Here is a 25390-nt window from a genome sequence, read left to right as displayed (position 1 = left end):
GGTAGCTGTTATGCTGTAGATTTGGGGAAACAGTAGTTGCTAAATTAATAGTTTACTTATCGCACATTAAACAAAGGATTTTACTTGTGCCTTGAGCTTCTGCTCAGATCTTAGGATGCTGCCCTGTCTCTGGAACCCCCACATGATCCTTGAGGCTGTTCGTTCCCTTAGAGTTTCAGATGGCCCAGTGTAAGAAATGCATCTGAAATGCAGAAAGATACATGCTTGCTCTTAAAATGAAGAGTCCCTTTAAAACAAGGATAGCTCTCACAAGCATTCCTGAATGCACCATGCACCAAGGTTCTTCTCCTGGACTTCACATTCTTATTGACATATGTACACCTACTCTTTAGGGAGATGCTTGGAGTGCATCTCATCCGAGAGTTACAGGAAGGCCACAGGGAAACTCGAGAGCAAGGCGGAAAGAAAGGAGCGGCTCACTGGCACTTTGATGATTCCCAAACTGTCCCTGCCTCTCACTTGTGCTGATGCAGTTGCCAGCATCTTGGTTTTGATGATGCTGGGCTTCCCCAAAATGGCCACTGGTGTGTGCAGCCCTCAAGGTGGCAGGGGCAGGATTCCGTGTGTGGGACACCCAGCTGGAAATGCCCGGGAGGACGAAGGGGAGGGATGCTGTGGGACTGGGGAGAGAGGGCCAGGCCGGCTCCGGAGCTGGAGCTGCCTGCTGGGTTCAGGATTCGTTCCTTGTCAGCCCTGCAGACAGAGGCTGGTTGTAATTTTGTGGTCTCTGAGGCATTTGGCACTTGGGGCTACAAACAGCGACTTGCCGAAGGACATCAAGGTGGTAGTGAGGGGAGCTGCACCGCGTGCCGAGTTCCCCAGCAGAGGAGGGGCTCCGTGCTCTGGTCTGAGGCTTCTTGAACCTGTTCTGTCATATCTACCCCGCTTCATGCTGACGTCTGCTGAAATCCAGCAGGCAATAAATGCGCTTTAACGAGTCCCTACTGGAAATGCGACAGTATTCTGAACGGGTGAATAATTTGTCCGTATCTGACTATCGGTGGACTGAGAAATCTTTGATTAGATGGCCCGAACATTCTGCGTGGCAATCAGTGACTGTTATTTAAAATGAACGGGAATCTGTGATTTTCTTCCCATTGGTACCAGTGAACGAATTCAAGTGACTTTCGAGCTGCGCTCTCTGCAGCCTCCTTCGTGGCCTCACCGGGAACATCGCTGGGAGTCTAGCCGGGCCCCAAGAGAGCCAAAGGCTCACTAACACTAGCAATACAGAACCCGGTGACTTCGGCGGCAGAATGCATGAAATAAAGAGCTTTTAAAAATAAGTTTTATGAGAACAGAACCAGAGCGAGCGACTTTTCTGAAAGCCTGGGTCTTGAGGGTCCCTTTCTGAGGCCACGTCCGCGAATGGCATCTACCTGGGACACCTGAGAAGAGAGAGGCCAGTGGTCGACAGAGGCAACACAGACGTGGCACCGGCCCGAGGGGCTTGTCTTAGGGAAGAACGCCCACATGGACGTGCGCGCCCTCTGACTCTGGATGACCTCTGGACTGGTATCATTCATACGTGGAAATACTTTTGCTTCCAACAGATCCTTTGATTGGCTCTCTCAACAAAATAAAAATGAAAACTACCACTAAGGTTTAATTTTGAGGAGGATGTGCCCGTTTTCACGTTCGCCTTTTCTAGTTGAAACCTTACAGTTTTATCGTTCTCTCTCCTGTTGAATTTCCATGATGCTGACCTTGGGAACTTTATCAATTTCAATCCTAATCATTCTTCCAGAGCAAGTAGTAGCGACCTTCTAGAGCCACGTTTTCTAGAGACGGAGGGGGAGGGGCACCAAAGGCACAACCAGGTGCTACGAAGAGCTGCCATGAGGCAGGGGGTCAGGGGCAGGTGGCCAGCGACCCCCCTGCGGAGGTGTCAGCTCAGGCCAGGCTGGCCTGGAGGGCGGGGCTGCTGTAAATCCCCTGACAGGACATTTACGTACCACGGTGGACAGAAAGAGTCTTTCCAGGTCCATATGCTCTGGACGAAAACCACTATCAACACTGCTTTCATAACCAGACTGGGGTTGAGAAATGATCTTTGAGGCTGAAACAAATATTTCAGATGTTGGGAAAGCCGCCTTCCCTATGTAATTGGAAAACTGCCCCATGAAGGACTCTGTGCCTGTCCCCCTCATTCTCCACGTGGTCCCCTTGGGGCCCACGCTCCAAAGTCCTGTTTGCCTCGCCTTCTACACTCTCGGGAGCAGCTACCGCCACCAAGAGTTAAAAAAATAAAGCTGCATATTTTAAAAAGCAACACAGGAAAAGGCCAAGGAGCTGCCTTGACACATGGGGCCCAGAGGAACACTGACAAACAACTTGTCAGTTTGCCCCGGAAAACGCTCTCATGGCCCCCAAACAATCTGACTCGGTTGGTTCTGATCTGATAGGAACTAGGTCAGAGGGATGGACAACTGACATACTTTCTGTTTGTCTTGCTCCTGCTGACTCCAGATGCCAGCTTGAAACAGGGCATCGAGTCCAGGGGGAGTCTTGAGATGCGGCTTTCTGGGATCTTCTACACAAACCCCGAAACAGGCCCTTCCGCCCTATTAAGTCACAACCACGAACACAGTGAAAACCAACCGACGGCTGCGTTTGGATAGCTTATCAAAGAATCCTCTGAAATTTTAAATCCTATGATTAAGAAACAGCATGTTGTCTGTCTTCAAATTCAGGAAACAGAATTAGAGTCTTCCCAATAAATATTTTGCTGTTTTTTAAAAATACCTAACCTTTGGATTCATCTAGATTTACAGGATTATAAAAGTTAAAAAGTGCTGATTAGTTTTTAAAACGATAAGGGAGCGCAACAGTCAAAAGGCAGCAAAAGGCGAAGACAGACCACGTATTTCGAGGTCACCAGTTAATTCAGCGCTATGTTACTCATGTGATATCAAGAAATCGGCATCGATTAACGTCAGGTGAGTTAAAATCAGACCGCTGGGCATCATTCCCCTTAATTTTCTAAGAACTGCCTATCAGCTACCTGTCACCAGCATTTTAATACTTTGCACGTTCTCAGAAGTACTGGTGTGAAAAAGAAAGAGATGTGGTCTAGGGTTCCGGTTACCTAGGGCTCATCCGTCCATTCTCTGAGGTGAAAATGGTGGAATTTGTGCAAAGCGACGTTGCTCCCCTTTCCCATCTGTAGTGCTGTTGACTTTAGAAGTCCGGGCACGTGGCCTGTGGGTCGCACTGTCAAGCCCTCAGTACATGTCCCTGTAGATTTCTTGCAGCAGCGGGTGCAGGGCGGCGTCAGACTCCGTCTTTTTGATGACTTGCACGAGCTGCGCGTGCTCTGTGACGAGCTGCCGGAGGTCTGCCATTTTTTGAAGGAGTTTTGGGAAGAGGAAGGTGTTGTCTGGGTGGTTGGTCTGCAAGTGAAGTTTGAGCACGTGCACAATGCCCTCCTGCATTTTTTCAATGTGTCCCACGTTTAGAAGGCCGGGACGATCTATTCTCAAAAGAAAGAAGACATGTTTGTGATAATCACTCCACTGACGCCTCGTAACTGTTTATCGGTTGGGGAAACCAAACGTTCTTATTTTATGTGGCCTTTCTTTCTTATTCCGCCTTTGACTCGGCTGGAAGACAGAACTCTGTTCTTCCAAAGTCACTGGGCCTACTGGGCAGACAGGACAAATGCTCGGTCCTAAATATTTGTGTGCTACCTTAAATCGACCAGCTGCCCTGCAGCATGGCCCTTTCATTTTGGGTTTATCTGATTACCACCGGTCAGGGGAAGAACCCCAAAACATTAGGAGTAACCATACATTCCGATGATGATTAAAACAACCAGTTTTGCATAATATGAAATGAAATACTTCTTCTTGAATGAGAACTAGATATTTGGTTTCAGGTTTTCCATCACCACGTGAAGGAGTGTGATTGTGTTAGACTTGGTTTGTGGCGTAAAGCGCTGTGAGGGTAGGAACGCTAGTCTTCCGGTACGAGTCAGCTGCATAGACTGGGGAACGAGGCGGCAGATGCGACCTGCACAGGATGCTGCCGAGCCCCAGGGAGGCCTGAGGTCTGGCCCCGGCAGGTGAGCGAACACACCACACGCCCTCCCTGGGGTAGCTCAGCCGCAAGCACCGGACCTCCCAGGCAGCCTGAGACCATGCGTCCTGCCTTGGGTCCAGAACACACCCTGTCCCCGTCCCTGTCCAATAGGCAGCGCTCTCTTCAAAGCCCCGTCCTTACTAGGATCGTTAAAAGTGTTGCTAAGGGTGTGGATTTTTTCATTGCTTTTTTTTGGTTGTAAAATGAATATAATTACTCACTTTTTAAACAGATTAAAAAAAACAGAAAGTGAATCCCCCTCATGAGGTTTAATGTGTATCACACCAGACCCTTTTCTATATATAGGATTGATACATGAATTTTTTTTTGAGAAAGAGGCAGCATAGCGGGGAGGGGCAGAGGGAGAGAGAGAGAATCTGAAGCAGGCTCCCCACTCTGCGCGGGGCCTGATACTGGGCTCGATCTCGCGACCCTGAGTTCATGACCTGAGCCAAAACCAAGAGTCAGAGGCTTAACTGACTGAGCCACCCAGGTGCCCCAGGATTGATATATGATTATAATTTCTTTTAGAAAACTGTGCTCCTACCACTCATAAGGGTGGTGCAATTGCTTTTTACCCACAACACTACATCTTGAGCATACAAAGGACAAGTTGGGATTGTACAACTGTTCTGCATTTTACATTTTTTGCCAGAGCATAACGACTCCCTCCACCTGACCGTGCACAGCTGGATAGTAACAGGGACAGCAGGGACGGGCCTTGTGGGGCTTCCGGAGTCTGGGCGGCTGTGACCAGCCTCAGCTCCACCAGTCAGCCAACTGTGGGGCACACCTTCTAGCAGTTTGTGGCGGCGGTCGGTGGTCGCCCCGTGGGTCTCCCCCAGGCTGGGTAAGGTCAGCTGAGTTTACAGTATGGGGATGACCTTCTTCTACCAGGACAGGGTTATTTAAAGGAACAGGACACTGAGCCAAAATTCTGGGAGCTGCAGAGCCAGCTTCCCTGCAGAGAGGCCCAGATTTTCCTTCACTGGGATCCATTTCCTTTGGCAAAGCAAACTGCAAACACTGCCAGTTAGCTACCGATATTTTTCATTATGAAATAGAATAAATATACCAATAGTGAGATAAACTGTACTAACATCTGTATGGCATTTCATAGAATACTGTCTATGATATGGATATGATACTATAATAATAGAATTCTATAATAATACACACCATATATTATGATTCTAAGATGTATTAGATATTAGATATGTTAGATAAAATTATATTACCGTTGCACCTAATATATTTGATATAGTTATATTATACTTAGAAATAGAATATTATGTATGTAACATAATTATGGATGGAACATATTTATATAATGTACAAATATGTATTTATATATAATAACGTATGCTATACTATGATACAGTATAATTCTCACTTAATTCCCAGCGGTGGCGACGCAGGGGCTCAGACGCCCTCCCGCCTGCCACTGTGCACTCCACTGTGCACCACTCACGCACAGACCAGATTTACTGCTGTCCTGCGGGATAGGAGGCTGCAGGTGACGTGGCACCAGATTCGGCCAACGACTTACCTCCACAGCAAATTATAGCAGCCACAAAAAGGGAGATATCACTGTCGTCCAGCTCTAGCGCGTTGAACTTCATTGCAAAATCAAACTTAGGTTCCATGATATCACAAAACGGTTTCCTTAGGCTCTTTAGGAATTCACGAGTTATAAAACCATTTCCATATGCTACCAGCATCCCGTCTTTATTCATCACAGAAGACAGCATGGCAAATATGGCCTCATAAACTCCGTATTTCAGCAAAGTGACCTGATCATTCAAGTCCAAGTTGGCGAAGCCAGGGATGGACTTGGCGAACTCGGTGAGCTCGGTGACGGTCTCCACGGACGTGCACTGGCAGCAGTGGAAGATGCGGACTTCCGCCTCCTTGTTCTGGATGCCGTTGGCCACCAGCTTGGCCACCAGAGTCTTCTCTGCCATACACAATGTCTCCATGTCGTGTATGACAAAGGGCTGCAAAGAAAGACATGGAAATGAGCCAGGTCACTGGTGACAGGCTGTCCTCTTAATTATCAATGAACTGATGAGCACCCACTGTCTGCGGGTCACCTGCGGAGAAGTGCAACAGGAACAAAGTGTAGTCTTCGTCCTTAAATAACCTCAAAATTGGTTGGGGACACCAAGACATTCATAGGGAACTAGCGATACGAATCAGTAAGATAATAATCATCAGTGCCCGACACCGGGTGGGGATTTCATTGCTATGAAAGGCAAATCCTGATTTCGGCAATAAAGCTAACAAGAGAATATTTGCAAAGCACTTTTAATACTTTGTAATATTCTCTGAACTCCTAAATACCTCTGCAATGGCCCTAACTACAATAACTTTGAAATTTTTATCACTGAAGAACAGTTGACACACAATGTTACGTGAGTTTCAGGGGCACAGCATAGCGTGATTCGACACATCTACACATTAGGCAGTGCCCACCCCGCGAGTGGAGTCATGACAGTGTAACTACAATATTACTGACCGTAGTCCTCATAATGTCCTTTTCATCCCCAGGGCTTATTAATTTTATTACTAACAATGTGTGCCTTCACCTCTTTCGCTCATCCTACAGTAATTCTTAATTTTACCATTTTATGAACTTTGGAGATAACCATTGTTACCTGACAACTGCCGTATGAGTAAATTTGGCAGCTAAATAGAACTCGGAAAGTTGGTGTTTGTGTTTGCGTAGCAATAAGCAAACAAGCATTGTTAAGCCCTTGCTCTCTGGGAGTAACCTGGGAAAATCTTGAAGGACCCTCACCTCCTCGTGTGTAAGACTGAGATCTGCACTTTGGTGCTCTGTGTTCTGGAACAAGTGCAAACCCCTGGGCCAGCAGCCTACATGTTGCCATATACCATTTGCTTCTAAGCCCACGGGTCCTGCCATTTTCTAAGTACCTAGTGGAGGAAAGAAGAGACGGTTGGCCCCGTTATTTGAAGCCAGCATGCCCAGGAGGGATTATAGATCTGGTGGGGCACAGGGACACAACATAAATGTTTTGTGCTGCTGCCCAAAATGTGCACCGGATTTGTGTGCAGAGCAGAAGAAATGACAGTCTCTCGGCGATCTCTCTGATTTATAATGTGTTCTATAGATCAGTAATGAGGTGGGCTGAAGCATTATTTTCAATTCCTACCAGGATACATAAAATGTAGAATGCCTAAGCAGCTCATGATTTTAAGACTCACTCTGCCAATGGGCAAAACATGTCAGTGACACTCTATCTGGCCCCAGGGCACAATGTGTCCCCTATTCCTGAGCTCCCAAGAGCACTGGAGGAACCACAGCAAAAAACCATCTTCAGGGCACCTGGAGGGTATCCTTGTCTCAGAAGCAAGGCAAGCGCGTTGGAACAATGAAAGGGATTGTCTTAGAAATGTTTAACCAAAATCAGAATTTACAATGCAGCGTTGGATAAAAAAAATAATTTGATTCTAAGTCTGAAGAAAGGGGATACTCGAAAAATTACCTGTGTGTGAGTGAAAACAATCTGAATACAAAATTCAAAGCCAAAGTCCTGACTATCTCAAGTCTGGTTAAGGAAGACTAAAACCATCTCCTTCCAAAGACCGTAAAAGCAGGCCGGATTACTGTTGTTTGGGGAAAGTTTGGGGGCAGTTCTGTTTTCTGGGAAGTTGCTCACATTGAAGGAATTAACATTCTAGGGATACACAGCAGTATCCCTTCAATTCCAGAAAGTACACTAGTAGGCCACCTTGGCTGTATCGCTGGCTTTGTAACCTTCGGCAGAAATAAAGGCATTAGAAACAAAAGTTGTGTGGCCCAAAGAAATTTGGGAAACGCTGAGTTAAATGAAGTTAGGGCCTTCCAGAGTCTCTACCGCAGCAGGTGTGTGCTGGGGAAGCTTCAGGAACAGGGACAGGCTGGGCAGGGGTTCCCCAAATGTGTGATCCCAGAGCACTTGCGTCCTTTGCTGGAGATTCTCACGACCGGTGCGGGACCGGCCATGGAATTTGCAGGGCTTGGGGCAAAATGAAAACGTGGGCCCCCTTGTTCACAAATGATGAAGAATTTCAAGACAGCGACAGCAGGGCATGAAATCCTGATGCGGGGCCCTTCCAGGCAAAGGACCTTGTGAAACAGGACACACGCCCGTGAGACCCGCCTGGGACTGGTTTTATGTAAAACATACTCTCGTAAATGGGGATGTATCTGGTACAAATACTTCATTTCATTTTTATAAAATTATCACTTGGATCTTAAGAAGGCAGGGCCTCATTAACAGACAAAATTAGAAACCATCTCAATTCAAAACCAGTGGTAACATTTAGAAACCAATGTTTATGGAAACTCAAGAGAAAATGCATATACTAACACGCTTGATAAACACTGTTGATAGGACTATTTAAAAAAAATCCATGCTGCTTATATTTAATTATGGAATGCGCCTTTTATACTTAAGTTTGAATATGAATGTATCTGACATCACAGGTGGTCATTTCAGATAAATAAAGCATGTTGTCAGGAGTTTAAATAGCACGAGCAGAAAGCTGCCCAGCCCCCCCCAAATCACTCCCCACCAAGACCAGAAGGTTCTCCTAACTGACATCTATCACTCGTGCTCACGCCTGATGGTGTTCTGTGTGTGTTAATGATGCCACTGACAAGAACTCATCTTTACATACATCTAAATAGCATTGTCTACATAAAATCAGGCAGCACCATGTTTTAGGAAAAAATTGTGATTTATTGGTAGAATTGCTTTAGATGAAACCATTCAATAAGCTTTTTGGTTAGATTTTACTACACATTTCAAGAAACGGTATAAAATATTAAGAATGTTTTTCAATCTTAAGGCAACTTAAGTTGTCGGTGTAATATTTCAGCATAACACTGTGGGCAAAACCCCACCACGTGGTGCATCATACCCCCTAAAGCCATTTCAGGATGGCACCCAGGGGGCCCCTTGTCCCAAAGATCTCGAAACGCTGAGAATAACGTTGAAGGCCCTTTCAAAACGCGTGTTAGAATCTATTCTCGGCCACGTGCCAAAATCTCATCCCCTTGCTTCATTCATTCTTCTCAGACAAGACACTTGACCGTTAGTGACTGGCTACAAAGCACTCATGATTTTGTCTAAAATTCAGTTATCTTCTTAGAGGATACAGATTCTCCATAACTGAAGACATTCAAAGACTCTAAAGATTATTCCCGACAATTTTGAGCAATATGGGAACCTTTGAGATAAACGTATGCGGTCCCCTTCATTTGAATGAAGAAAGTTATGATGGTCTGTGACATTACAAAATACGAGTACTAGTGCATTCTTTCATTCCCACGGACTTCAATGCTCCTCACCCTCTCACTGCATGTGGCCTCCTGGAGAGCATTCTTGTGGTATTTTTAACACCTCAAGCGTCAACACACCAACTTTTTAAGACGCTGTTGAAAAGCACATCTTTTGGAAGCCAAGTTCAGATGGGACTGATGTACCTCTGTGCCTCAGCTCTGCTTCTGTTTCTGCCACCCTCAAGTCATAGGGCAGCCAGGGCCCTGACGAGCTCCGACCAGGTCACTAAGGGCCCTGGTGGTTTTCTGGCCTCCGGTTCTGAAATCTCAGTGGCTCAAACCAGCCCCATGCCCAGACAGAAATATTCACTATCTCTCCCACCACCCTCAACCCTCAGCTAACACCCATATTTTCCCAAAACAATGGGATCTACATGCTTTCGGCAGCTTCCTTCCTCCTCCCAAGACCCTCCCTCCACCGTTTCCTGGCCACCTTCCCACAGCATCCCCCTCCTGGCCCACCCAGCCCCTAACCAGTTCTAGGTGAGCTGTAGGTCTTCGTGTTAGATGATCTACAGGCCACGGAAAATAGAAAAGCAGAGGCTGTGTCCCGCACTGTGAGCTCCGAGCTCGGGCCAAGGGGGACAGGGCTCCTTCCAAGAGCGTGCAGATCTCAGTGGGGTATGCAGAAGGATACTCCGTGGGAATGAAACTATATTAAACAAGAGTGTTTGGTTAAGAGTAAAGTTGACTTTTAAGTTCCCTTTAAATTCTAAAAACCCAAGAGAGAAGTGGAAGGAAGATCTCTCCTAACCATTTCCAGGAGAGAAACTCAAAATTAAAAGGTTACTTTGCTTTCACCCTTATGATCCAGAAAGGGTCTAATTTATAAAAGCCCCTGGGGCCTCCCAGCATGGGTGTGGTTTTACCAATTTAATAGAGTTTGCTTGAGCCCTTCTGAAATGTCTCAGCCTATTTAATTGGAGAATTTTACTGAAGAATTAAAGACTCAGTAAAAGAGAGGTTTGGTTTGTTCATGAAAGTAAGTCGCTTGTGAAATACTTCATTTTCCTGTGACTAAAAATTCCAGCTTGTAATTCCCAATCAGGATCGCTTTAAGCTACTCATTAGTACGAATTAAACCTGTTTTGCCATGCTCATAGGAAAAAGGTAAAATATCTTCATTAGCCAACCCTGGGCTGGCCCCTCTTTGAAGTAGCTCTGAGATCAGCTCTGCAATGGACACAGAGACTGAGGCGACCGCGGGGTTGGGGGCAGGTGGCAGAGTGCACTACAGAAAAAGCCCAGAACTGTCCAGAGAAGACAATGGAGTTTCTGTAAACAAACAGCCCTTTCTAAACCCAGAGATGTCCTTGCCTTTTCATTGAAGAAACAGGAGTGGGGATGGGTGGGGGGCTGCAGGGCAGGGGGGTTGGAGAGGAGGGAGGAGATTTAGGGGAAGGATGCCAGAACACTGTTGAGGGAAAGAAAATGCTTTCATTTTCTGGCATTAAAATAGAAATTTAAGAAAAAAAAATAGAGGTTTTTAAAAAATGCATTTAAGAGATGACCCTAAGCTATTAACCAGATTTATTCTTTTCTTTTCTTTTCTTTTTTTTTTGGTGTATTAATTACACAGTCATTGTAATGACCTCGTTGCTAGGAGCTCTGAGGTGGAGGAACCTGAAGATCGGAGTTGCTGATAAGCTGCCTCGGCCTGCTGCCTCGGGGCCCACACTGCCATCCCACCTTCCCGCCATCCAACCGTTGTCTCCTCAGCCCCTCCCTGTGGCCAGGGGGCCACCTCAGGTGGGAGCCCAAGCAGCAGCGAGGTCACCTACCGGGTTATTGCTGGCCTTCCCCGCGAGGATGACCCGGGCCTTGACCTTGTTCATGTTGAAGTTCTTGAGGTAGGCCTCGTAAATTCTCTTGGCGAGGGACTTCAGATCTGCCGTTTCTGCATCTTCTGGGTCATGTTCACAGGTGAGAATTTCCGCTTTCAGTTTTGCTTTTTCAGATCTTGGCATTCGTCCAAAGCGAATTGCTGGGGGTGGGAAGGGGGGGACACGGGAGAGAACGGGAAGGGGGCAGAGGTGAGCACTGGGGCGCAAGGCAGGGGACCGGCCGCTGGGCGGAGAGTGCGCACCGAGAATTCAACCACGAGAGCAAAGCTGCCCCTCAGGACTAGTCAACGTTCTATTCTGGAGAGAGGAAAATAAAACTCAACCCTCCATCAATTCTGGACTCTCAAAAGGTTAAAAGGAAAGGCAATCCCTCATTTCGTCAACAGGATCGGTTGAAGGTTGTTTACTGTCATGAGGTCTCAAATTGACCCTTAGTTCAAGGAGATGGCAGTTTCCCCCAGGGCGAGTTCATGTGACACCTTTTTCTTTGTCCAGAAGGTGGACATGCAACTGCTAGGAATTAGTCATTTTAGATTTACCTTTGCGTCATCATTGGCGCGTTCTAAAATGACAGTAGGGTTCAGAATAATGACATTCGCCACGTGGGACGGTGTTTGCAATGGCACATGCTTCGTGCAGACTCTGGGACCATTCTGGCGTCCTGGGGGCACTTCCAATCGGTCTGAAAACCTTCGATCAAAGTCTTACCGTGAGAAGTGTCTAAGTGGAATTCCCGGAGCTCTGCTGGGTCTCAGCTATGTGACACTGCTCCCTTTTTGGGCTATTCTGGTTGCAAAATGATCTGGGCACGAAGTGTTGCCACACATTCATTCAAAACACAGTCTGCGGCGACCAGACAAGGGAGGTAAGCTGAGGCACGGGCTGGGGAAGCACGCTAGACAACCTTACCTACCGTTATGGGACATCCCGACCGAAAGGCACTTGTGGAAACGACAGTATTGGCACTTATTCCGGTTCTTTTTCTGAATCTTGCAGCTGCGGTCACATTTGTCATAGGCCAGCTTCAGCCGGATGGTTCTCCGGAAGAAACCCTGTGGGATGGACGCACGGTTGGGGAGGGGCTACGGTGGGCCGGTAAGTCAGCGTTGTGGCTTTACTCACATTTCTGGTCGTTCACTTACTGTACTTTCCAAATGGACTGAAATTAGCAAAATCATTCTAAGAAGTCTGACTTAATTGGGACAAATTGAAAAATTTAAATTTCATTACATGTAAGATGAAAAACTAACAAAATGAGGCAAAATTCAAAGTCGTTTCAAGACGTCCTCGTCTGGCTTGGGAAGACCCAGTTATGGTCTCCCAGAGTCACTCAGTCCCGTTCCGATTCATACAAGTGTCACTTTCCCTCCCCAGCTCACGTCCAGATTTGTGACTACACAAATCTCTACGTAAGAGAATACTAACTCCCTGAAAGACAAAAATTATAATAAACCAATAAAAGGAAGCCACCTGTTTGTAAACAATGTTCGTGCTTTACAAAAGCACTAAACTCTACCAAGAAACTTCAGTATTTAGTCCATGAGAAACAAAACGTAACACCAGGAACTCAGGCACAGCCAGGTGGGAAAGGCTATTTCACAGGTTCGTGGTCAGAAGGCTTGTGAAGGAGTCTGTATTTGCTTTGGTTCTTTTCCTGTTGGCTTCCCACTCATTCCTGCATAGTTCAGATGGGGCAGGTCCGGCGGGCCCACGGGAGCAGGGACAGCAATTTCTTGGGGAACAGGAGGGGAGGTTGGCACCTTCCCTCAGCTGGATATCTAGGTCTGTAAAGTGGGATGGCCAGAGCAGGCACAGGATCATGAGGTTGAAGAGAGAACTCTGCCCGTCAGAAGGCAGCGTGGCCTTCCGTCCCTGCGGCCCAGGCCTCTGAGGCCAGCCCGGGCTCGGGCGTGGCACTGCTGTGTGACGGACCCAGGTCGGGCCTGCGCCACGAAAGGCTGTGCTATCGTCCGAACGTCGGCAAACTGTCTCAGCACGCACACGGGAAGGAGACGTCTGACCTTAACCGAACACTGAGATGACTCGATGCCCCACGCAGCAGGTACATGAAGTACCAAAGCTGGAGAGCGTACACAAAGTCCTAAAAGCGTGATGTGGGGGCCTGCCACCTCTGATTGCTAGATCTTTCCAGTGATGATGAAAATCTGTGTTTAAAATAAAAGGAAGCACCCGTTGTCCCGAGCAGGGACTCTCCTCCCTGCCGGGGTCCACCGTACCTTGCAGCCTTCACACGCGTGAACTCCGTAATGGTAGCCTGAGGCTTTGTCCCCACAGATTCTACATTCAATGTTCAAGGCTATGCTGGAAGGTTCATCAACACTACCGGGAGCCACCGGGTAAGTGACTGACGAGGGGCTCGAAGCTGGTGAGAGGGTGTCTGAGAACAGAGGAGAAACACTGATGAGCATTCCAGACACCATCATCGATTTCTATACCAGGTTTACGAGGACATGATTGCATGTGGGAGGTGCCGGCTAGTGGGCAGAGTTCCCGGCCTGGGCTGGCCCCTGTCCTGGGCTGTCCCACCCCTGCCTGTGTGCCTCCAGTTACCATTGTGGCATCCCCAAACCTGCCGCTGGGCCGCCCCCGGGTTCTGGACCCACACACCCAGCCCAGCTCGGCCTACACACAATTTGTACTCTGCTTCCCTCCAGCTCTTCTGCAAATGTTAACTCAGTAAACCACACCAGAACACAGGATAAAAATCCGTGTGGGTAACACTGAAAGCAATAATCCATGAAAAATTACAAAAAAAATTAAGTTGGACTTTCTTAAAATTGAAAACTTCTTTCTGCTCTGCAAAAGACCCTGCCGAGAGAATGAAGGAGACAAGCCCCGGGCAGGGAGGAGATATCCGCACAACACACACCTCATAGAAGACTTGTATCCAAAATACACAGAGAGGTCTTAAAACTCAATAAAACAAACAACTCAATTAAAAAATGGGCAGAAGATCTGAACAGATACCTCACTGAAGAATGGTAGCAAATCAGTATCACTTGTCATTAGAAAACTGAATTAAAACGAGACATCACTATGCACCTATTAGACTGGCTAAAACAAACAAACATGAGCGCCTGGTGGGGCTCAGTCGGTTAAGCGTCTGCCTTCGGCTCAGGTCATGATCCTGGGGTCCTGGGATTGAGTCCTGCGTCGGGCTCCCTGCTCCGCGGGGACCCTGCTTCTCCCTCTCCCTCTGCCCCTCTCCCTGCTTGTGCGTGCCCTCTCTCTCCTGTCTCTCTCTCAAATAAATAAATAAATAAAATCTTTAAAAAAACTTAAATTAAAGAAACCCCTGACAACACTGCATGCCGTCAAGGACGTGCAGTGACAGGAACGCTCGCTCGTGGCTCCTGGGACGGTAGAATGGTGCAGCCACGTTGGACGACGTTGGACGACAGTTTGGCAAAACAGTCTTAAAGGAATTACACTCTAGGTATTTACCCAAGTGATCTGAGGACTAAGTTCACACAAAAACCTACACATGGATGTCTATATAAGCTTTAGTGTTAATCTCCCAAAATCAGAAGTAACCAAGATGCCCTTCGATAGGTGGAAGGATAAAAAGAAAAGCCAGTCTTAAAAGGTTATAAACTATACAATTTAAATATCTGACGTTTTGGGGAAGCTGAATTATAGGTTTGGTACAAAGGTGAGTTGCTGGGGGGAGGGTGGGAGGGATGCTGAACAGGTGAAACAGAGGTTTGTTTGGAGATGGTGAAACAATTCATATGAGAACATCATGGTGAAGACACAACAGGATGCATTTGTCAAAACCCACAGAACTTTACAGTACAGAGCGAGCCTTCAATGTGTGCAAACAAAAATCATTTAGGAGGTTGGGGCACCCCCAGGGGAGTATTGAGTATGACAAAGCAAGCTCACCATGTCACACATATATGGAATGGCCTCCCTGAAGGAGGCGTGGAGAAGACCCCACCCAAGGAAACTTGGAAACGAGTGGCATCTATGGGACTAAAGGATGTCAGCACGGGGCATCTGCGGATAAAGCAGCCCCCACGGGGATACAGGTCACCCACCCTGACACCACCATCATGTAGACCAGAGACAAACCACGAATGGAAGGAATGGTGGCGTGGGAGCTTGCGGATCAGCTGGGAGAGGTGAGAGTGGCCCACGTGGTAGCCAGTTAGCACAGCAGCATCGGGGCAACAAACAGAGATACCAACAGCCACAGACAGAAATACTCACGGACCTGTGTATGGATGTGGATTAGTACATGCTGGTATCTTTTTGCTCCAGCAGCTAAAAGAGCCTAAAAGAAAAGACACTCCAGCAGCGGCCAGGACTCTGACAAGGCTGGATAGAGCTCTGTGACCATCACTCACAGCGAAAGGCTCGGAATCCACCGGCCATCAGGTAAAGGGACTCAAAAGGGTTTTGCCTCAGTATTGGGGCAAACTTAACTGTAGGATCAACACTGTTACGGTTCCATCTAACACGAGACCTGAAAGGTCAAACATTTTCCAAATAACTTAACTGTGTCCCAGGACAAAACTCAGAAGTATTTATGGGAATACAAAAATATCCATCATGAACAAAGTTCATAATGCACGGCATCCAATAAAAAAAAATTACAGGGGTGTCTGGGTGGCTTAGTCAATTAAGCGTCCAACTCTTGATTTCGGCTCAGGTCATGATTTCAGGTCAGGCTGCACCTGAACTAACACAGATGATTAAAGTTATGACTGTATCCTAAGTGTTCAAGGATCTGGATGAAAGACTGGAGACTGGGTGGAAAAGAACTGTGTCACACTTCTAGTGAGTTAGACTACACCACCTGGTGTGAGAAATACACTGGATGGGATCAGAGCCAGCTTAGACACTGCAGAAGAAAAGATTAGTAGACTTGAAGACACAGCAAAAAAACTATCCAAAATGAAACACTGAGAAAAATAAGATGGAAAAAAAATAGCTTTATAAGTGAAATCTACCAACCATTTAAGGAAGAAACAGTATCAATTCCACAGAAATACTTACAGAACACTGAAGAAGAGGGGGCATTTCCTAACTCATTCCATGAGGCCAGCATTAATCTGATACCAAAACCAGATAAAGATTTTACAGGAAAACTAGAATGAATATTCTTCATGAAGACAGATGCAAAAATTCTTTTTTTTTTTTTTAAGATTTTATTTATTCATTTGACAGAGAGAGGCACAGCAAGAGAGGGAACACAAGCAGGGGGAGTGGGAGAAGGAGAAGCAGGCTTCCCGCCGAGCAGGCAGCCCGATGCGGGGCTCGATCCCAGGACCCTGGGATCATGACCTGAGCCGAAGGCAGATGCTTAATGCCTGAGCCACCCAGGCGCCCCCAGATGCAAAAATTCTTAACAAAATTTTAACAAGTCCACCATGTACAAAAAGGACAACACATTATGACAAAGTAGGATTTATTCTGGGAATACAGAGTTGACTTAATCTTTGAAAATCAAATAGTGTAATCTGCCATATCAACCAACTAAAAAAGAAGAGCCATTTGATCATCCTACTGGATGAGGGAATAGTATTTGACAAAATCCAACATCAATTTCTGATAAAAACTCACAGAAAACTTAGGATTAGAAGGAGAACTTCCTCAACCTAGGAAAGGGAATCTATGAAAAACAGTTATTGTCATACTTGGTGGTGAAAGACTGAGATCTGGAATAAGGCAAGGGTGTCTCCCCTTATTCAACATTGTACTGGAGGTTCTAACCAGTGTAATAAGGCAAGAAAAAAGAAATAAAGGCATTCAGCTTAAAAAGGAAGTAAAACTGTCTTTATGTACAGATGACATAATTATCTGTGTAGAAAATTCTAAAAATCTATAAAATATGAAACACTCAGCAATAAACCTGACCAAAATATATGACATATCTGTACACTAAAAACTAGAAAACATTGTAGAGAGAAAATTTTTAAGATTTTATTTATTTATTTGAGAGAGAGAGAAAGTGAGCAAGAGAGAGAGCACACAAGCTGGTGGGGGGCAGAGGCAGAGGGAGAAGCAGACTCCCCACTGAGCAGGGAGCCCGATGCAGGGCCCCATCCCAGGACCCTGGGATCACGACCCAAGCTGCAGGCAAACACTTAACTGACTGAGCCACCCAGGCACCCCTGCGAGAGAAATTAATGAAGAGCTACCTAACAGGGGAAATAAGTTCATGGCTCAGAAGGCTCAGGGTTGTTAAGATGTCAATTCTCCCCACGTTGATCTTTTGATTTAAGGCAATCCCAATCAGAATCTTAGCAGGCTTTTTTGGTAGAAATTAAAAAACTGATTCTAAAACTAATAGAACACCCAAAACATCTTCAGAAAAGAAGAATGAAGTTGGAGAATTTAATGCTACTTGTCTTCAGGCATTATTATAAAACTACAGTAAGCAGAAATCAGTGGCATTGGTGTCAAATGAGACACACAAATAGAACCAATACAGGCGCAGGCAGGTAAAGCCAGTTGATTTTTGACAAAGATATAAAGGCCGTGTAGTGGAGATAGCAGTCTTTTTAATAAACTATGTGAGAACAGTTACAAATGCAAAAGAGAGAGAGAGAAAAGAAATAAGTTTTGATCCATATATAAAAATTAATTCAATAGATCTAGGACAAAAATGTAAAACCTAAAAAATGTAAAACTAATAGAATAAAGTGACTTTGGGTCAGGCAAATATTTCTTAAATATGACACAGAAAGCAGGATCCACGAAAGAGAAACACTGAAAAATTGCACTTCCTCAAAATTAAGGACTTCTTCTGTGTTTTGAAAACCATTGCTAAGGGGAAGTAAAGACAAGCCACAGACTAGGAGAAGCTACCAGAAATCACACATCTGATAAAATACTTGTATCCAGAATATATGAATCCTTCTCAACAGTCAAGAGCAAGGAAACCACTCACTTTAAAATGGGCCAAAGGTTTGAACAGAAATGTCACCCAAGAAGATGTGTACATATGAATACAAGCTTGGACTTATCACACAAGCAAGTCACGGGGAAGGAACATACAGCCTCAGAGGTAGTCTGAACTATCACAGTAACATTGTACGGCGACAGACGGTGACAGCATATAGCGGTGAGCGCCGGGGCATGCGCGGAACCGGGAAGTCACCGTGTTGTACACCTGAAGCTAATGGAACACTGTGTGTCAACTATACTTCGTTAAAAACATTTTAAAAAAGAAGATATCTGGCAAAAGAGTCTCAGCATCATTAGGCCTCGGGTAAATGCAAATGAAAACCACCCCCGTGACATCCCCTTACACACCTGTTAGGGTGGCTAAAACCCTGGTGGGAACCTAAAATGATATAACGCTCAGGGGCGCCTGGGTGGCTCAGTCGGCTCAGGTCATGATCCCGGGGTCCTGGGATTGAGCCCCGCATTGGGTTCCCTGCTCAGCGGTGAGCCTGCTTCTGCTTCTCCCCCTCCTGCTGCCCCCCCAGCTTGTGCTCTCTCTCTCTCTGTCAAGTAAATAAATAAAATCTTTTAAAAAAGTGATATACCACTCTGGAAGAGATTTTGGCAGTTTCTTAAAAGTCAAACATACATCTACCTTAGGTCCTAGCCATTTGCTCCTGGGTATTGAGCGAGAGAAGCTAAAGCACATGTCCACATACAGACTTGTACGTGAATGTTCCCAGCAGCATTATATGTAACAGCTGATACCTGGAAGCAACTCAAATGTTCATCGACAGGTGTATGGGTAAACAAACAGTGGCGTATCCATACAACATATAAAAAACCCGAGCTATTGATATGTGCTTCGATGCAAATGAATCTCAAAAGAATTTTGCTGAGTGAAAGAAGCCAGCTGAAAAAAACACCTACTGCATTATTCTTTTTACATATAAACTTCTAGGTGCACAGACAGGTCTATAATGATAGAAAGATCGGTGTTGCTCAGGAGGGAGAGGGACACCCAGGGGTGGGGAAGGGGGTTTATAAAAGGGCACAAGTGGGGCGCCTGGGTGGCTCAGTCAAGCGTCTGCCTTCGGCTCAGGTCATGACCCCAGGGTCCTGGGATCGAGCCCCGCATCGGGCTCCCTGCTCGGGGGGAAGCCTGCTTCTCCCTCTCCCACTCCCCCTGCTTGTGTTCCCTCTCTCGCTATGTCTCTCCCTGTCAAATAAATAAATAAAAGCTTTATTTAAAAAAAAAAAGGGCACAAGTAAATTTGGAGGTGATGGTTTCGGTCACTATTTTCATTGTGGTGACGGTTTCACACTCAAAATGTGTGTGTACACATCAAATTGTACACTTTAACTATGTGTAGTTTACTGTATGCCAATAAAGTCGCTAAGAAAAATCAGGGGCGAAAGAGATTGGCCGTGCAAGCAGCCTCGCCCATCTGTTCTCCTGGGTGTAAAGTTTAAAGTGAATACATTTTATAGACGGCCCTTCCATGGGAGCAATTTACATAATGCAGAAATACCCCCCGAAGGATGGAAAATCTAATTTACAAATAAGCGGTAATCTTATCTCAAATTAGCTAGTCACACCAGCACTGGAGAACCTGGAAAGGAAACAAAGCAAGATTTTAAGAAGCAAGAGATGATGCCAAATGACCCAAAGGATTAACAACAACAGTGAGGAGAAGCTGGAGAAGCTCTGGATGACTGACCACATGCCCAGGGCCCAGAAGGCCAGGGGCCCAGAGTCAGGGGTGTGTGTCGAGTGCATTTCAATGTGATCACTTTTTGTAAGTTCCCCCTCTTTTGTTTTTGCCACAAAGTTCCTTGTGAAGGAACAAGAACCACTCTTGTGAAGACCAGGGTGGAACTCTCTCCCCCAAACCCTTGCCCTTACTTTATTTAGATGTGAAGTGCATGTCAGCCCGTGGACTTGGGTCCGGTGTGGCTTTTGATGAAGCATATGGACCACGAGGCTAGTTTATATGACATTTCCAAGTCTTATGTATCAGAGCTTCCAGATGGTTTAGGAATATATTTTAGATTATAGTTCTTGGCAATGACCTAAAAGACAACCTTGAAACAAACTGGAAGAACATAATTTTGGATCCCTCCTGTTTGAGGGTGAGGACTTGGGAGAAAGAAAATCCAGGCAGAGTGGCCGCTGTGGACTCTACCTTCCTGGACAAAGTGGGTGTCTGAACACTCTTCCTGTCCATGGCTAGAACAGAACTTTCCAGAGGTTTTACAACTGCACGCCCACCCTGCTCACGCAAGTTCCTTGTTTGAGAACGACCTCGAGAGTGTGTGTGACCTGAAGGAAAAGCGTATCCTTGAATCTTTCATTATAAAATGAACAATATGTTTTCCAAAGAAGTGGAGGGGGAACTGCCTTCTTTAAAAAAAAAAAAAGAAACAAATGGACAGAGATAAATCTCAAATCCAGAAGAAAGAAAATTTCTGATAGTCAGTATAACCACAAATAGTATACGAAAACAATTGGCCAGCATGTGGTGTGTCTGCAATGTGGTGAATCAAAGACCCATGTGGAGGGGTTGAGAGCTGGGTTTGACCCTGGGTTTTCTCCTACTCTGAGCTTGTCATCTCCAGCATGTCCCAGTGTCCTGGGGTCTGTCTCCCTACCTCTTTCCTCAAATAAACAGAATAACGAGCTCAAACACTGCTCTTGGGGTTCAGGGAGACAAGGCGTGCGTAGTGGCTACCATGATAGCCAGTAGCCTGGGCTGTCACTGTCCCGGACACTAGCACAGGTCAGCCATGAGGCGACCTACCGAGGCTCTGCAAGGTGATCCCACACCCCAGAGGCTTTTCCTTGTCCCCCTCCCTCGCTGTTTCTGGAAGCTCCCATCACCCTGGACGTTTGCTCCTTTCCCTCGAAGCTCACTCCCTCGGTAACACGTCATGAGCAAGGCAGTCAAAACACGAACCACTGGGGCAACTGGGTGGCTCAGTCGGTTAAGCATCTGCCTTCAGCTCAGGTCATGATCTTCAGGTCCTGGGATCGAGCCCCACGTTGGGCTCCCAGCTCAGCTGGGGAGTCTGCTTCTCCCTCTCCTTCTGCCTCTACCCCTGCTTGTGCTCTCTCTGTCTCTCTCTCTCAAATAAATAAATAAATAAATCTTTTTAAAAAATCTTAAAACAAAAACCACGAACCATTTATAAAGGTCTGTTGGGGTCACTACAAAGCTGTTCAGACAGGAAGGCCACAGAGTCCCTTAACTCGTCATCTCCTCAGGGTCTCGCACGGATCGTGCAATCCCTGGTTTTCTGGGTCAAGGATACCGCTGCCAAAAGGGATGTTCATACGAAGATCACAGCTTCAGAGCCAGCTGAGGGGCATGGGCTCAAGTCTCGGCACGGTCTCTTTCTAGCTGTGTGACCAGGCCATGTTACCTGATATCTGTGAGTTTACTTCCACTTGTAAAACGACAGGAGTCTTCTCACTGAGCTTTTACGAGGATTATGTGAGGCTTTGCGCAAGATGCTCTTTCCTTCTGCCAGGAATGTTCCTCCCTGCTGCTTTTATTTTTCTTTAAAGTATCTCAAACATACAGAAAAATATACAGTAGGACACCTGCCACCCAGATTTACAAAGGTAATGTTTTATCACACTGCCTCATGCCTTCTGTGTAAAGTGCAACCTACGGGAGCTAAGGTCCGGTGGGACCCTCTGCCCAGTCCCACCTTCCTCTCTGCAGGGGACCAGCATCATAAGACTGGCATGAGCTTTCCCAGATGTGTGTCCATACCCACCGACCACATTCGGTGCTGTCTGGTGTTGGAGATCTTACACGAATGGCATCACACGGAATGTATCGTCAAGCTTGTTTATTTTCATTCATTGTTGCTTCTTACGTGGATTCGAGTTCATACAGGTGGAGCAAATTCTTTCTTTTAAGTTATGATAAAGAACTCTGCTGCAGAAGCTTTCACATTCTATCTGCTTCCCTTGCTTCTTATTCTTCCCCACCGTGCAGGTCACCACAGCGCACGGCAACAACATACGTCCCGCACCGCATGCACGATCCCAAATACGGCTGCCATGCGTCTCCTTTTAAACGATGTCTGTCCCCAGGGGGCCTGCCGGGTGGAGAGCGCGTGCACCTTCCACTACTGTCACTGCAGAGGTTCCGCCAGCCGTGCACTGTTCCCAGCAGAGCGTGAGCCTCCCCTTTCCCACTGTCACTAAAGTCAGCGCTCCGCCATGAGAATCATCTTCCTGGAGCAGGAATAAGCGAGAAGACGGTGGGCGGAAATGTGCTCCGGGGTAAGGACTCGCCACACGGGGAGGCTTGTCCAATCGAGGGCACAGCGGACACCCCATTATCCCGGGCTGGCTTCAGTGTTGCCTGGAAGGATAGTGTGTTCCGCCGCCATTTCTCCTCAGTGATAGCAGAGGTACCTGAGTGGACCCCACGTTTTATTTCTTTGTATCTGCCCTGCTGATACTTGTTGCAGTTCTTTTTTTTTTTTTAAAGATTTTATTTATTTATTTTAGAGAGAGTGCACATGAACAGAGGGAGGAGCAGAGGGAGAGAGAGAATCTCTAGCAGACTCTGCGCTGAGCACGGAGCCCAACATGGGACTCACTCTCAGGACCCTGAGATCATGACCTGAGCCGAAACCAAGAGTCGGATGCTTAACCGACTGAGCCACCCAGGCGCCCCTTTCCTGCAGTTCTTAATGCAGTGTAGAAAATAGGGAGGTGGTCCATATACATTTCCAGATTTTTAAAAAATCGTCCTTTTTAATATAATAGGAGCCTCTGCTTTAAAGAAATAGAAACTCAGAATTTTTTTTAGAAATGTAGCTGACTGCCTTAACTGAATTTCAAGCATTATTTGATTTGTGTATAGCTTTTAAAAGTGGGCATACTGTGTATCTCATAATGTCTCCTGAAAGCCCTCCAGGCCCAGTGGACTGGGTGTTATGCTTTATCATGTCTAAAGAGTTCATTGCACAAAGATGTGACTGCTTTGTCAGCTAAAGAGAACAGTTTTCTCTAGAGGAAAAAAAAAAACACACCAAAAACTTTTCTAAATACAGCTTTTTGGGACACAGCACACTTACCTGTAATAACAGATCCATCAGATCCTAGGCCACTTCCTAAATACTGGTATTCTGTAAAACTAAAGCTTCCAGAACTGTCCTCACCAATGGATTGAGAAATCTCTTGGATGTTTCCCATTTCTTGTAGAAATTCTTCAGATAATGGGCTTTCCAGATCATCAGCCTCGAGTGGGGAGAGGGGGCAAATCGGGCTTTCTGTGTCTACCATCTTGACTAGATGGTTCTGGAAATGTAGCCGAGCCCCAACCTGGGAGGAGAGAGCAGTAACCAGTGAGACAAACACAGAAGAATACTTTTCCTTCAATGAAAACATCCTTTACCGATGACGACCCATTAAATTCATAATCTAAGAAGGAACAGTGTTGACCACCTTTTCTCAGCATGCCTCTTGATAAGCATGCTCAGAAAATGAAAATCTTTCAACACAACCTGTTTAAGGAGACAAAGCCAATCCTGCGAGAATCATTCACCCGCTATTGAGTGCACAGGGAGTGCTCAGCTCCACCCACCAGATCTGAGCTGGAGAGAAGTGGCAGTGGGACACAAAGTCCCCGCTTGCTTAGAACACCTGTTTCGGTGGGGACATAGACAGCAAGTAAACAAACACACGTGTGGACTGCATGGTGATCCGACAGCATGGTAGGAGCAGATGGAGAATGGACACTGCCTTACAGGGGGACACTGCCCGGCTGATCCGGGGACAGCAGGACCTGAGAGGGTGAGCTGTGTAGAGGTCTTTGGGGAGAATGTTCCAGCAAATGGACAGCGAGCACAAAAGCCCCACAATGAAAGCCTTCTAGGAAAAAGCAGGCCAGTGTGGCTCAGCGGAGGGGCACAGAGAGAGCAGGAGGGACAAGCCGTCAGCATATACCCTGGTGCGATATTCTAGGTTCTCCTTGTACCCCAGGGGTAACTCATGCAGGTTGTCCTTAAAAAATGATTGCGCACTTGCAGATACATCATAGAGTTTAAAAAACCTAACTAGGTGAGTCCTTGACAAAGCTAGACTGTTTCAGCCAGCAAACAACAGAATACTCCCCGGGTGGGTACTGTTATGAGCTGAACTGTATCCTGCCAACATTCCTATGTTGGAATCCTGACCCTCCGGACCTCAGAATGTGGCTGTATTTGTAGAGAGGGTCTTGAAAAGGCACTTATGTTAAGATGAGGTCTTTAAAGTGGGCCCTGATCCGATCTGATTGGTGGCCTTATAAGAAGAGGAACTTGGGACACATAAAAAGAGACACCAGGGGCGCACATGCACAGGTGCGTGGCAGGTCCAGTTGCCCGAACTGCCCTCCCATCTCTGTCCTCCTGAGGTCCTGCCTCAGGTCCATCCCTGGGCCTGGCAGTCATGCATCGCTCAGCGACATTTAGCTTTCGGGAACTGCTTTCCCATCTGAAGCGGTCCCAGTGAAGCTCACGGCTAGCGGCACCAAGAGGCCCCGAGGAAGTGCGTGCCATCAACAGCCAGGGCTGACCGAGAGGGGCTGACCGCGAAGCGCTGCCATCACATGGTGACCACAGGACGCCAGGCTCACCCAGCCGAGTGAGAACACTATTCCAAAGCAAATCCACGGAACGTGCTCTTCTAAAACATTTTCACAGTGCAGCCCTGCTTCAAGTAAACATCTTTAAGTGCAAAGATGAAGGGATGTTTCGACTTCCTTTAGGAATGAAAAATGGGTACAATTCACACATTTTTGTGAAAGTCACATCTCATGCTTAGAATTCGGACAATAAGTTCTCATGGTTGACAATAACACACAGGAAAAATAAAAGAGAACCATCAGCCTTTCATAAGATTTAAAAGACTTTCTATGTAATCTATATTTCTATAATCAGGCTGTGAATCTGTGCATTTTTTTATATCATATTTTATTCTGCATTATATCTGAAGGCAGGTTTCTTCAAAAGGCAAGCAAGACAGTGGGGTAAGTATTACTTAAAATATTTTTCGCCATGAACAAAAGATTAAAAACTTCGGTCACTGCAGTCACTGCAGTCCAATATTAACCATAAAGTTGAGCCCAGTAAGTATCAGCTCGCCGGGCAGAAGCTGTGCGGCCAGTGGGGCTGT

The 25390-nt window shown here is 46.4% G+C and overlaps 1 protein-coding gene across 8 annotated transcripts in view; it reads right to left on the bottom strand.

Annotated features, from left to right (window-relative positions):
• Nucleotides 1–1292: 1292 nt before the first annotated feature.
• Nucleotides 1293–25390, bottom strand: part of PPARA (peroxisome proliferator activated receptor alpha) — a 61516-nt gene continuing 37418 nt past the window's right edge. For 6 of the 8 annotated variants that reach the window (XM_078076740.1, XM_078076743.1, XM_078076742.1 and 3 more), the window contains 6 exons: nucleotides 23311–23557; nucleotides 13533–13693; nucleotides 12209–12347; nucleotides 11233–11435; nucleotides 5651–6098; nucleotides 1293–3493 (listed from right to left, as the gene is read on the bottom strand). In XM_078076740.1, the coding sequence (XP_077932866.1) occupies nucleotides 3246–3493; nucleotides 5651–6098; nucleotides 11233–11435; nucleotides 12209–12347; nucleotides 13533–13693; nucleotides 23311–23518 (1407 nt within the window). In that variant the 5' untranslated portion in view covers nucleotides 23519–23557 and the 3' untranslated portion in view covers nucleotides 1293–3245. The remainder of the gene's footprint in view (nucleotides 3494–5650; nucleotides 6099–11232; nucleotides 11436–12208; nucleotides 12348–13532; nucleotides 13694–23310; nucleotides 23558–25390) is intronic. The other 2 variants (XR_013449380.1, XM_078076746.1) reach the window with 2 other exon arrangements.

Source organism: Halichoerus grypus, chromosome 6 (assembly GCF_964656455.1).
Source record: "Halichoerus grypus chromosome 6, mHalGry1.hap1.1, whole genome shotgun sequence".
NCBI lineage: Eukaryota > Metazoa > Chordata > Mammalia > Carnivora > Phocidae > Halichoerus > Halichoerus grypus.
This window is presented reverse-complemented; position numbering and strand designations above follow the sequence as displayed.